This window comes from Chiloscyllium plagiosum, chromosome 6 (assembly GCF_004010195.1).
Source record: "Chiloscyllium plagiosum isolate BGI_BamShark_2017 chromosome 6, ASM401019v2, whole genome shotgun sequence".
NCBI lineage: Eukaryota > Metazoa > Chordata > Chondrichthyes > Orectolobiformes > Hemiscylliidae > Chiloscyllium > Chiloscyllium plagiosum.
In genome coordinates, this window is record NC_057715.1 from 48,630,387 (window position 1) to 48,645,318 (window position 14,932).

The 14,932-nt window shown below is 39.1% G+C and overlaps 1 protein-coding gene across 6 annotated transcripts in view; it reads left to right on the forward strand.

Moving 5' to 3' along the window:
• fam76b (family with sequence similarity 76 member B) overlaps positions 1 to 13,059 on the forward strand; it is an 89,535-nt gene extending 76,476 nt beyond the window's left edge. For all 6 annotated transcript variants that reach the window (XM_043691479.1, XM_043691476.1, XM_043691477.1 and 3 more), the window contains one exon: positions 9,847 to 13,059. In XM_043691479.1, the coding sequence (XP_043547414.1) occupies positions 9,847 to 9,936 (90 nt within the window). In that variant the 3' untranslated portion in view covers positions 9,937 to 13,059. The remainder of the gene's footprint in view (positions 1 to 9,846) is intronic.
• The last annotated feature ends 1,873 nt before the right edge of the window (positions 13,060 to 14,932 follow it).

The window sequence follows — 14,932 nt, forward strand, 5'->3', positions numbered from 1 at the left end:
CCCCCCCCCCCCCGCCGATGTATTAGTGTTTGAAGCTCTCACACCAGCTCCTCGACTTGAGTTCTTCCAGCAACCAACATTTACTGCAGACACGGTTACTGGCAACCACAATGGAATCCACTAACTTCCACATCATACAGAAACAACACATTACCTGACTCTCCATTCTTATTTTATTTAGTTAGTTTTGAATTTGTTTTTCTTTTACATTTTAACTGGTTTTGCATCTCTACTTATGCAATTTAAAACAAATAGGTAAGTTGTATCCAATAAATAAACATTCAAAGTTAGCAGATCCCTTATTAGCTAATCCAATCACAGCCCTCCTGTCATGTCACCTTTCAGTTTCCCACTCAGATTTATAAACTCTTCCCAGACCGCTCTCCAATCTGCTCCTATCCTGAATTGTAGGCCCCACACGGTAACTTTTATATACTGCTCTCGCTCAGTTTCTCTCCTGAAGCATGGTGACAAAAGTCAACAGGTATTGCCTTTAGTAGTAAATGCCAAGGTTCTGGAAGAGATCAGAAGCACTTTTAGTTTAAATTCTGAAGTTTGTAGACATATATATAATGTAGTGATTAGAAGGTCAGGTAGGTAGATTTAATAGAGTATGAGTTTCCTGATTGGACCGGTTAACAGTCCCAATCAGGGAGTTCTGCCTGACCAATACAAACAGGAGTGTCAGGGATTCTGCTCATTCTAGGAGCCGGTTCTGAGCTTAGCTGATCAATGTCATTTGTTATGCACATATAAATAAAGGGTCACTTTGTAGAGTTATTTCAAATAGAGTTTTAATTAGGCTTCAACTGAAAGTGCAGTTGTGCTTAGTTAATCAAGTAGGCAGCTCAAACCAATTCCTATGTAACTGGGTCAGATAGCTGAGGGGTGACTTTATACAGGTTTGTAAAATCATGCCGGGTATAGATAAAATGAAAGGCAAGGTCTTTTCCCTAGGGTAGAGGAGTCCTAAACTAGAGGGCACAAGTTTAAGGTGAGCGGGGAAAGTTTGACAAAGGACCCAATTTTCACAAACCGTGTGGGTCTGTGCATGCAAGAGCTGCCAGAGGAAGTGGAAGATGCAGGTACACTTCCACCATTTTAAAAAATATTTGCTCAGATACATGAATAAGAAGAGTTTAAAGTGATATCAGCTGAATGCATGCAAATTGGACTGGTTATGTTTGGGCTACCTGGTTGGCATGGATGAGTTGGACCAAAGGATCAATTTCTGTGCTGTATAAATCTATATATGTTGTTCACTTGCATTGTTGATGACACCTTCTGTCACTTTATTGATCACGAGTAGGCTGATGGGGTGGTAATTGCCTGGTTGGATTTACCCTCCATTTTGTGTAAGGAATTTAAATGGGCAGTTTTCCACATTTTCAGAAAAACTGTACTGGAATAGCTTTGCGAGGTGTGCAACAAATTCTGGAGACGGACTGCCAATTCCATCCTCTCTGAAAACAAAATTAGTCTGTTGGAAACCTCATCACACATCTCCAAGTTTAGCTTCTGACCACATAATTGAGCTATTGCTGATACCACATTTCCACTTGTAACAATATCTAATGTCAACCTTGTCCTTACTCATATGTTGCTGAAATGTCTTTGTCTATGCCTTTGTGGCCTCTCAACTTTACTGTTCAATGCATTCTTGATTGGTATCCCACTTTATATCCTTTTGTCCATATCTTGACTTGTAGCAAGTCCCATCAATCATGTGCTTGCTGGCCTTTGCTTCTGTTCAAGAAGGTATTGTCTTTAAAATTCACACGCTTACTTCCAAAATCCTGTGGCTTCGCCACTCCCTGAATTTTTAATCTCTGCTAGCCTGACTTGCAGTTCTAATTTTGTACCCTTGACAATTTGTTCATTCTGCCTTTGATTGCTTGGGCTTTGAACTCCTGACACCCTCTCCAGAATATTACTTTTTCTACTTGCTTAACTGAGCTTATGGTCAACTGATTGATTATTATAATGCTTCTGTGCAGCTCTTTGGGCTTTTTTTTTACATTTAACGTACAATACGAATATGTTTTGGTTGGAGATGTAAATCAGGAAGAAGCCTCAATATATAATTCATTTGGTGCTTCTCATAAATTGCAAATAGCTCAGTCCGATCTTTGTTTTTGGCTCTGATAGTCATGACATTTATATGGTGGAAATGAATTTTTGATAAAGGTGAGCCTCAGGATGTTGATTATGAGGGGTGTTTGATAAAGGTGATGTTAATTTGTTCAAGATGCTTCTTGCCTTGAACTCTAGTTTGACACTTGTTTAGACCTCACCAAGATCTTGTCTGGGTCTCCTGTTTTTGTTCTGCTAACCTTATAGAGGAAAGCTTATTGATAAGTACTAGATGATATGCAGCCAAAATGCTACCCTGAGAAACTCCTGAAGTGATGTCTATTGATAAAATTGCCTCAAAAACCACAATCATTTACTGGCATGCTCTACTCATTGCTATCATAAGTATCTACAATGAACTTATGAGCTTTTTGAAAACCGATTTTGAATAAATCATTTAGTTAAATTGAACTTTCAAATTTATTTTCCAATTTGTTCCATTACTTTTTCAAAGACTTTAAAACACTGATTACCAAATGAGAGCACATATCTTTCAACTTCTGATGTACTGGCTGCACATTGGGAAAACTGAAAAATCCACATGTTTAGAGTGTACGCTTTGGAGTCATAGAGTAACACAACATGGATACGGGCCCTTCAGTCCAAACTGGTCAATGTGACAATGGTACCCACTTAGCTAGTTCCAATTGCCTGCATTTGATCCATTCCCTCTAAATCATTCCCATCCATGAACCTATCCAAATGTTTTTTTAAATATTGCTATTGTACCTGTCTCAACCACTTTCTCTGGCAGCCTATTGCACGTAAGCACCACACTCTGCGTGAAAGTTACTCCTCAGGTCCTCCTTAAATTTTTCCCCTCCCACCTTAAACCTGTGCACTCTCTCTCGTTTTCAATTTCCCATCACTGAGAAAAAGACTATACGCGTTCATGCTATCTATCCCCCTCCTAATTTTATACACCTCAATTAGGTCACCCTTCATTCTCCTACATTCCAAGGAATAAAGTCCATCCTGGCAGCATCCTCATAAATAGTCTTTGCACTCCTTCCAGTTTAGCTATTTCTTTCCTGTAACCAAAACTGGGGTGGCACGATGGATCAGTGGTTAACACTGCTGTATCACAGCATCAGAGACCCAAGTTAGATTCCAGCCTCTGGAAACTGTCTGTGGAGTTCTCTCTGGGTGCTCCAGTTTCCTCCAACAGTCCAAAGATATGCAAGTTAGGTGAATTGGCTTTGCGAAATTGCCCATAGTGTTCAGAGATGTGTAGGTTAGGTGCATTAGTTGGGGGTAAATAGAACATAGAAAAGTACAGCACAGCACAGAACAGGCCCTTTAGCCCACAATGTTGTGCTGAGATTTAATCCTAATGTCAAATATAGTAACTTAACCTACGCGCCCCTCAACTCACTGCTGTGCATGTCCAGCAGTCGCTTAAATGTCCCCAATGACTCTGCTTCCACCACCACAGCTGGCGATGTGTTCCATGCATTCACAACTTACTGCGTAAAGAACCTACCTCTGACGTCTCCTTTATATCTTCCTCCTAATATCTTTAAACTATAATTCTCATACTAGTCATTCCTGCCGTGGGGAAATGTCTCTGGCTATTGATTCTATCTATTCCTCTCATTATTTTGTACACCTCGATCAGGTCTCCTCTCTTCCTCCTTCTCTCCAGAGAGAAGTCCGAGCTGATTCACCCTTTCTTCATAAGGCAAGCCCTCCAGTCCAGGCAGCATCCTGGTAAACCTTCTTTGCACCTTCTCCAAAGCCTCCATATCTTTCCTATAGTAGGGCGACCAGAACTGGACACAATATTCCAAGTGTGGTCTCACCAGGGACTTGTAGAGCTGTAGCAAAACCTCGTGGCTTTTAAACTCTATCCACCTGTTAATGAAAGCCAGAACACCATATGCTTTCTTGCCACCCAAGTGGATAGGGTTGTTAACTTTGAGGGATCTATGTACTTGCACACCCAGATCCCTCTGTTCCTCCACACTGCCAAGAATCCTGTCTTTAATCCTATATTCAGTATTCGAATTTGACCTTCCAAAATGCATCACTTCGCATTTATCCAGATTGAACTCCATTTGTCATTTCTCAGCCCAGCTCTGCATCCTATCTGTCGTGCTGCAGCCTGCGGTAGTCCTCTATAGTATCGACAACACCTCCAACCTTTGTGTCATCTGCAAATTTACTAACCCACCCCTCAACCTTCTCATACAAGTCATTTATAAAAACTACAAAGAGCAGATGCCCAAGAACAGAGCCCTGCGGGACCCCACTCAACACTGACCTCCTGGCAGAATATTTCCCATCTACAACCACTCTCTGCCTTCTGTCAGCCAGCCAATTCTGAATCTAGATAACCAAATCTCCCTGTATCCCATACTTCCTGCCTTTATGAATGAGCCTACCATAGGGAACTCTATCAAATGCCTTGCTGAAGTCCATATACACCCTATCCACTGCTCGACCTGTCTTGACACCTCTTCAAAGAACTCAATAAGATTTGTGAGGCATGACGTGCTCCTCTCAAAGCCATGCTGACTGCTTTTAATCACATTGCTTTGCCAAATAGTCATAAATCCTGTCCCTCAGAATTCTTTCCAAAACTTTGCTGACCACAGACGTAAGACTGACTGGTCTGTAATTGCCAGGGATTTCCCTATTACCCCTCTTGAAAAGAGGAACAACATTCGCCTCCTTCCAATCCTGTGGAGAGTGAGGAGGCAAATATTCTCGCCAGCGGCTTAGCAACCTCCTTTCTCGCTTCCCAGAGCAGCCTAGGATAAATCTGGTCTGGCCCCGGAGACTTATCAATCTTAATATCTTCCAAAATTTCTAGCACATCAACTTCATCAGTCTTGATCTGGTCAAGATTGTATCCCAGTTCCTCTAAGTTTTCATTTACAACAAGTTCCCTTTCCTTGTTGAAAACTGAAGCAAAAAACTCATTTAGAGCTTCCCCTATCTGCTCAGACTCCACGCATAAGTTCCCTACGCTATCCCTGATCAGCCCTACCTTCTCCCTGATCATTCTCTTATTCCTCACGTATGAGTAAAATGCCTTTGGGTTCTCCCTAATCCTTATTGCCAAGTCTTTTTCGTGCCCCCTCCTGCTCTCATCAGTCCAATTCTGAGCTCCTTTCTAGCTAGCCTGTAATCCTCTAAAGCTGTGTTCGATCCTTGCTTCCTCCACCTTGCGATCCACAGGTCGAGCAGTGGATAGGGTGTATATGGACTTCAGCAAGGCATTTGATAGGGTTCCCCATGGTGGCTCATTCATAAAGGCAGGAAGTATGCTGCTGCCTTCCTTTTGACAAGAAGTTCCTCCTGTTCTTGTCATCCAAGGTTCCTTCATCTTACCCCTTCTTACCTGTCTCAGAGGAACAAATTTGTGCATCCCTCGCAACAACTGTGCCTTAAATAGTCTCCACATGTCTGCTGTGCCCTTTCTGTGGAACAATTGCTCCCAGTCTGTACTTCCCAACTCCTGTCTGATAGCGTCATAATTTCCTTTTCCCCAATTAAATATCTTCCCTTGGTAACAGCTCCTTTCACTCTCCAAGGCTATGCTAAATGTGAGGCAGTTGTGATCACTTTCACCAAAGTGCTCTCCCACCGTGAGATCTGACACCTGTCCTGGCTCGTTGCAGAGCACCAAATCCAAAATGGTCTCTCCAAAAATGTAGAGTAACTGGGAATGGTTTTCGGTGGGATACTGTTTGTAGGGTTGGTGTGGGCCCATTGAGCCAAAAGGCCTATTTCAACACTGTAGGAATTTTATGGTTCTATGAAAACTGTACACAACTCTCCAGTTGGTGCCTCAGCAACGACCTATACAACTGTATGTAACATAATGTCCCAATTCCTATACTCACTGCCTCAACTGAAGGCCAGCATGCTAAATGCCTCTTTACCACCCTGTATACTTGTGACACTACTTTCAAAGAACTATGAACTTGTACTCATAAGTCCCTCTGTTCCAAAACTCTCTTCAGGACCTTACTGTATAAGTCCTACCTTGATTTAACTTTTCCAAAGTCTAACACCTCACACTTATCGGTATTGATTTTCATTTGTCAGTCTTCAGCCTACAGCCCCATCTGACCAAGATCCCTCTAATTTTTGTTAACCTTCCTTGCTATCAATGATATCTCCTAAATTTGTATCATCCGCAGTCTTACTCATTGTATCTTGTACATTCATATCCAGATCATTTATTTAGATAACAAAGGTCTGAGCACCGACCACTGTGGGACACCAGCCTGAGAAACAACCTTCAACAATTACCCTCTGCTTCCTACCATTTGAGCCAATTTTGATTCCAATTAGCAAGCTGTCCCTGGCTCTCATGTGACCTAACCTTCATGATGAGCCCGCCATGCGGAACCTTGTCAAAGGACTTACTAAACTCCATGTAGACAACATTTGCTTCCCTACCCTCATCTATCCTATTGGTTACCTATTTGAAAAACGCTAACAAATTTGTCACACGTGACTTCCCTCGCACAAATCAATGTTGACTAGCCCCATCAGATCTTGACTCTCAAAATGTTGGTTGATCCTGACTGTTGGTATCCTGTCCAACAACTTACCTATCACTGATGTCAGGCTCACTGGCCTGTTGTTCCCTGGCTTGTCTTTGGTGTCTTTTTTAAACAGTGGAACAGCATTAATCACCTTCCAGTCTTGTGGAATTTCACCAGTAGCTAACGATGAAGCAAAAATCTCTGCAACGGCCTTTGCAATTTCTTCCCTACCCTCTCATCGTCCGAGGATGGACTTGATCAGGCCCAGGGGATTTGTCCACTTTAATGCATTTTAATGCTGCAAACACCACCTCTCTGTAATACGTATGCAGAGCAAAACACCCCCACTTGTTGCTCTTATTTCCTTAGCATCCATGATTCTCTCCTCCCTACACAGAGGAGAAGTATACATTAAAAATCTCACCTGTGGCACCACACAAAAGAATAACTGATAGACTGCCTTGCTGATCTTTGAGAGGCTCTGTGTGGAGCCACAGGAGATGGGGAAGGTACTAAACGAGTATTTTGCATCAGTGTTTACTGTGGAGAAGAACGTGGAAAATACAGAATGTGGGGGGAAATATCCTGAAAAATGTCCAATTGTAGAGGTGGTGCTGCTGGATATCTCAACACGAGTGTTGCTGAACAAAGAGACCTTGGAGTGCAGATTCATAGATCCTTGAACTTTGAGTTGCAGGTAGATAAGATAATGAGGAAGGCATTTGCTATGCTTTTCTTTACTGGTCAGAGCATTGAGTGTAGGAGTTGAGAGGTCATATTGTACAGGACATTGGTTAGGCTACTTTTGGAATATTATGTGCAATCCTGGTCTCCTTCCTCTCGGAAGGATGTTGTGAAACTTGTTAGGATTCATAAAAGATTTACAAGGATGTTGCCAGGTTTGGAAGATTTGAGCTGTAGAGAGAGGCTGAATAGGCTGGGGCAGTTTTCCCTGGAATTTTGGAGGCTGAGAGTTGACCTTCTATAGGCATGAGGGGCATGGATAGGATAAATAGACAAAGTCTTTTCCCTAGGGTGAGGGAGTCCAGAGCTGGAGGATATAGGTTCAAGGTGAGAGGGGAAAAATGTAAATGGGACCAAAGGGGCAACCTTTTCATGCAGAGGGTACGGAATGAGCTGCCAGTGGAGGCTGGTATAATTGCAGCATTTAATAGGAATCTGGATGGGTATATGAATAGGAATGTTTAAGAGGGATATGGGCCAAGTGCTGGCAAATGGGACGAGATTAGGTTAGGATATCTAATCGGTATGGATGAGTTGGACCGAAAAGATCTGTTTCTGTGCTGTATATCTCTGACAGATTATCATGCTGTTCTTTAAGGAGACCTATTCTCTCCCTAGGAGAAAGTGAGGACTGCAGATGCTGGGGATCAGAGCTTAAAAATGTGTTGCTTATGCCCGAAACATCAATTCTCCTTCTCCTTTGATGCTGCCTGACCTGCGCTTTTCCAGCAACACATTTTTAAGCTATTCTCTCCCTAGCCACCTTTTTTGCAATTAATATAGCTAAGAGGACCTCGGGATTATTTTTAACCTTATCTGCCAGATCCATCTCGTATCCCTTTTTTCCTCATGATTTCCTTAAGTGTGCCTCTACATTTTTTTATAGTCATCTAAGGATTCACTTGGGCCCGATAGCTTAAAGTTGAAAAGTGTGATGCTGGAAAAACACAGGCCAGGCAGCATCCGAGGAGCAGAAGAATCGACGTTTCGGGCATAAGCCCTTTTCTCCCGATAGCTTAAACTCAATGTCGGCCTTTTTCTTGACCAGAGCTCCAAAACCTGCCAGCTTTTCCCTTCACCCTAACAGGGACATATTGTCCCTGGATTCATGAAGTCACACTTTTAAAAGCTTCCAATTTGCCAATTGTTTCTTTTCCTTTAAACAGACTCACCCAGTTGACCTCTGCTAGATTCTGCCAAGTGCCCCCCCCCCCCCCTGCCAAGTTAGCCCTGCTTCAATTTAGCACCTTAACCTGTGGACCTCTTATCTTTTTCCATAACTGTGTTAAAATTGAGAGTTATGGTCACTGAACCCAAAGAGCGCTCTGACCGGCACTTCAGTCACTTTCCTGACCTTGTTTCCCTAAGAGGAGGTCCAGTGTTGCACCATCACAAGTAGTGGTCTCTATTGATTTAGAAAACTTTCTTGGACATCGCTGAAAGTTCTTCTTAATTATTGTTAGCATTTGATCGGCTTCAAGTTAAACAATGGTTTTCGTTACTTTGAATTTGTTTGAAAAGTTGAGCACAATAATTTTCAGAAAGCATTTTGAGCAATTTATTGCAGAAATACAAAAGTGGAGTTACAAGTATTTGCAAAGAAATTCATTTTGCTGAAATAAGCTATTTGAAGAATAATTATACTCCGATAAGCTTCCTCCTACTTATTTCCATCGTGCTGACCATCTTATTAGTTAGTATTCTCAAGTTTTCTTTTATGTACAAGATAGCTTAAGCCTTGTGGCAAGCTCAAGATTTGTAGGCAAATGGTGAGAGCTGTAGCTACGTGGAAAAACATTTAACATCCCATTATTAACAGAGCAGAGAAATTCTATGCCTTTCAAAAACTTTTTTTTTAAATGCCATGTTTGTTAGCTACCTGATCACTTCAGCTGTTATTTTAGTTTTCCTATATGTTAACCCAAATCCTCTCTCTCAAATCTGTATTTGTAGGCAACTGAGAAACCTGATCTGGACAGTCTCTGTGAGGATAACAATGTTGCCCATTTCATAATTAAAGTACAGGGAGGTGCTCGGTTTATGAGCATCCAACTTCTGAACACTTAAGAATGTGATGTCATACTGGAGTGTAATTTTAAATATCCACATTGCAAACATTTCTCATACTTACAAATAGCTACTTTTATATTGTCCTACAAATCAACTTGGAAATGGACTCAAGAATGGAAGCCATTTGCGACTTGGGGTCTACCCCTTTGGTCATTATTCTTTAGATTCGTATCAACCGTACAACCTTCAAGCCAATTGTTTTGAGGTCCAATACACACTTATAGATGGGAATCTTTTCACTTTTAAATAACTGTTCCATTATGTATTATTGCAGAGATGAGTTATGAGATGGCTTTTGAGTCCCTCTCTAACCTATTTTTTGCTATTGTGGTACACATGTTCAAATTTAGTAGACACTGTTTAAACTGGTAATTGTATTGTTGCAATTTTTTCATAGGCCAAAAATCGAGAATTAATGAAACAAGTTGCAGCATTATCCAAGGGTAAAAAGATAGAGAAGACTGGAAATGTTCTGCTGTCTCCTTGAAGGGTTCCTTGACATGAAAATATCATGAAAATAAAAGCAAATACTGCCATGGTAGTAGAAGTTACTGTGAAGTCGTTTCATTTAGAAAATGCACCCTGATTGTTTTCCAAGTGGTTAGATTTTTTTTTTTAAACTAGCAATAAGAAACTGTACACTTCAGAGAGGATTAATGATAGGTTATAAAATATCAAATCCCTTTTATTATCACCTTGAATTTGAATGTTTTAAAAAAGGGAAGGTAAATGAAGATTAATAAAACTTTTGTCTATTGTAACCTTCTGCAAATTGCCCTATTTCCTTGCAATAAAAATCTAAAGCGTCACTTTTTTTGACAAGGCAAATGTTAGTTTTACAGTAAAACATTTGTACAGAAAATCTGAGGTCTGACAAATTTATTCCTGCTAATTAAGTGTTCCTCTAATTCTGTAAGAAATGCTAGTGGGAACCTGGGAAAGGATTTGTTTATAATGGGGTTCAAAAGCAAAATATAAATTAATTTCCTATTTTGAGCAGTGTAAATATCTTTCTACAGTTTGTCTATAGAATATGCTTTATGCAAATCAAAACCATTAGAATGTATAAAAATGTATACTGAAGACTCTAATTTGCCTTTGCAGTCAATTTTTCCAATGCTTGTAGAATTCAAAACAGTTGTTGTTTCTGATACATTTAACTGACATTAGAAATGTTTGAGTGGGAAAACTTTTTTTTTCAGCAACATTTCATCTTTCTTCCATCTTAATTGATGAATGTGTTCCAGCGTATGTGCAAAAATTGTTTGTTTGATTGAAGGGTAGTGTAGTATATGCATAATAGATCTGAAATAATTGAGATCTTCCTAGAGGGAGGACACAATTTGTTTCACATACTTTTCATTGAAGAGCAAGTCCACTTATTGATGTCATAATTGTTTCAATCTCCATCCAGAAAAGTATGCTGTCATTCATTTCTCTTCGTGTACATCAAAATGCAAATTGAGTTAATCCTGACTAAATGTTCTATTGTGAAATCATACATTCTTTTCTATTTTTAACATGCATGGATTTCATCCAGTGTGTGGTTAGAGTTGGATTTGTGCCTTAGAGAAGTTAGCATGAACTCACTCTACACCTTTTTAAAATAAATGTTAAGTTTACAGTGCTAGAGATAAATAATTGCTGTAAAAAGAAATTCAAATTGCGTAACTTTTTTCTGAGCGATCTCTATCATTGTTGACATGATCCTATACTAATAAGGCTGTAGCATGTTAACATGTTCACAGATTTATTTCATATAACTTATATGGCAAGCTGTTCACTCAAATTATTTCTAACTCAGCTATTTGTATAAAGCAAAAATGCCAATTGTGTATAAAAATAAATTTTGTATGATTATTAAATACTTAGCCTTTAATAAGATTAGATTTTCATGTAAAGGTGCTATTTAAAAACAGGAAATGGTCAACATATTTAACTATTGGACTTGTGGTATGATTTGATTTCATTTGGAAAACCTATTCAAATTTTCTACGTTTTAATATTTCATACATTTTTGTTAAATGACCCCTGAGTAAAAACTCAGCATTGTCTCAAAATTATTTTTTGTGAGATGGATGGTAACAATGTTAGAGGAGAAAGAAAGCAAAATGAACTTCAATGGCATTCAGTCACATGTGTAATACTTGTGCATATAACAACTTGATGGTTAACAGGCTTGTATAAATAATCTTTTACTTCTGGTTGTAGAAAAGTTCTTTATATGTACAGCCTTTGTTTACAATTCAATCAATTTGTAATTTAAGAATTCCTACCTTGCATTCTGAAGATTCTATTCTCATCCGTCTTTTGTTGACCAGTATTCTCAACCAGCATGAAGTTGAGTAGGTCATTTAAAGCTATGCATTTCAATCCTATTTAAAAAAAAAAATGTCAACAGTGTAATTTTTTTTGGTGACTGTACAATTCAAGTTTATTTATTCTATCTCAGGCTGATGCAGTTAGTACTTGATAATGTCACCATGCAATTTTAAGAACAGGCTTTAAAACTTCTAGCAGATAACTCTTCATAATGGGCATTATAGAAAAATAATTATAACTTTTATTTCAATTCTCTTGATTTCTTAGCAATGTTTGATAACATGTTATTCCATGTACAAGCATGGTTAATCCTAGGGTCTATGAATTACCTCCCCTAGAGCTCATGTATACTTGATTTAAGAACATAATTTTATAACCAGTTGATGAGAACACTTTGTATTTTGTGTATAAACAGGAACATATTACAAAATTTGGTAGAACTGAATTGGCAGAATATATGACTATGTAAATTGTCATCGACCTCTACCAGTAACAGTGCCTTGTCATTCTGGAATTGGCATATGTTCTATAGCTATAATACTACATTACCATTTGTATATAATGCTTTGCTAATGCAGTAGTTTACTTATTTATAATTCTGCAATTTTCTTTTCAGTGATTCCATGTTTTGAAACTACATTTTAATCATGTAATTCCATGTTTTTTCACAGACTAATTCTAGTTGCATTTTTTTGGTTAATCCTTTGTTAAAATAAGCCTTGATCAGATATGTATACAATGTAATTTGTAAATTGGGGTGCATAGAATTCAGACTTCACAGTATTTAAAGTTGGATAGTGAATTTGAATCATGTTTTGAATTTTAAGATTCTAATATTGTTTATATTGTTTTTACCTCCATTTATTACTTGAAAATTCTAAGTTGTAAAAAAAGTCTGGGATGTATGCTTTCAACAACAGACATAGACTTATGCTTTTTATTTTAATTTGCAAAGAAGTCTCCTGTACAAGTGGTGAAACTGCAAGGTGAAATTGTACTGTACTTCATTTTCATGTAACCATAAGTGTAAGCTCATTAAATTGTAATTTCTAATGGAATAGGATTTAAGTCAAAACTGCCAGTTGTATTTTAAAACCTTTTAAACTCTTGTACTTCCTCCCATTTCCTCTTTGAGGAACTGTATACATGCTTGGAATGTGTTCCTTAGAATTTGTAATTATACACAGGAACAATCTGAATTCTATAATCAGATATTGGTCAAACTGAAATTTTATACTTGTTTTCTAAATTTGGACAGTTTGAAATAAATCTTGTTTAACTACTTTGCATTTCATGTCAAATGCTGTTTTTTGACATTTCTCCCCACAAATCTTTCAGGTGCCAGGTTCTACAGTGGTCTGTCAGTGTTTAGCACATCCTGGTAATTGTGATTAAATTGGTAAATTACCCATATGGGCTCTGAAACCAGTTTATAAATAAATGTCACAGATCTGTGATGGATTAATGAGTTTATTCAATGAAGAGCTGTTAGAATAGAAATATCTTGTGTCTTATCTAGCTTAACTATCTCAGCACAGACACTTTGTGGTTGCAATTGCTGAATTAGGAAAAAAAAATTACATCAATGTTACTTATGTTCTGAGAGACCCCAATGTTTCAAGTGCAGAACTAAGATTTGGTGATTGTGACTCACTGGGGTAGTGCAGTGGAAAGAGTTTGACTATTCTTTGGTGTCATTAAGTGGGTGAAAATTTAATTAGGCCACCAAATTGCCCCAATTGTGCTTAGTTGCATAATTCAGGTTATGAGGTTTTCCTATTCCCAATAAAATCTCAATACTGTAACCTATCTGTATTTAACCCATTGGAAAAAAAAGTAGTCCAGTTGAATTGCTAGTTTAAATTGAATATACTAACTGCATAACTGAAACTTTACCCCTTTTAACGATATCTACTCACATGCAGATGGGCACAAAGGGAGACAAGAAATGAACATAGTGGATGGAGAGAGCAGTTTAGAGGAAAGCTGGGAGACAGCAGCAAGCAACTAAGGACTTTCTTTCTCTCCTTTTCTGTGTGGAGGAGTAAGACATAAATACTTTCTGTTTGCATTTCAAGAACACACTTCCTGTACAGATAGTTTTACATGTTGGTCACTTGGTTGGCACAGCATCATCTTCAAGGTGGTGCAAATACTGAGGCTGAAGCTAACTGAATGAGAAAGACGTGATTCTAATTCAGCTGCACTGAACTAGTTTTGTTCCTTATGTTCCCAACATACAGCATTGCCAGAAAGACTGAGGTATCCAGTTGCTGGTGAAATGTTGGTTGTGGCTGCATTCCCATGAAAGGAGGACGAGGGTCAACAGCAAATCCAGTAATAGCAGCAGGCCACTGCAAAGGTCAAAGAACAGGTAGAAGTCACAGTTGTAGGATTCCTTGGGATGTTTCTGGGCTGTGGAAGAACCAGAGGTTTTTGCCCATGAATCTATTTTCTGAGCATAAGTGAGTATCAATGCAGACCCATCTGTCCCAGATCACTGAGGTATATCTATGCCAGCTGCTAGAGTGTGAAGCTGTCCTTCTCCCACTGGCTGTCAAGGTCACTGCAGTTCCAAACCCCTCTATTCCAGGAAGTGACAGTGACCTATGTGGAATCTCTCAGTCAAGCATCCACAAATGTATCCAGCTAGTGACCAATGTCATCTCGACAAGGTCACACTGGATCTTTTCGTTTGACATCAGTGCTGCAGCCTGGGAATAAGATGAAGAAATAAAACTGGATTACGCCAGGTACATGGTGTTATTGATTTACATGTGTGGTACTGAAAGGGCCCCAACAGCCCTTTCAACAGGAAGGGATTCAATTTGATTAATATTCATATGAACGATGATCACTGTTACCACTTGCTGAAAGTTTGTGCCAACTGCCCTGGCAACTGCAATGACTGGTACACCCTGAAGTATTCCTGTTTACCTGATACATTTGAGGTTCCAGGTAGGTTCCAAGGATGTTTGCTTGGAGACAGGATACCAACAGCAACCATTTCTAATGATGGCATTATGCAACCTCTTGACAGAGGCCGCACATGAATAACTCTTTTTGACCAGGGTGCAGACAATAGACTGTTTAAAAATGTGGTTTGACTGATTGGACCAGGATGCGGGGGTACTCATGTGGATAATATGCTATGTTCTGTA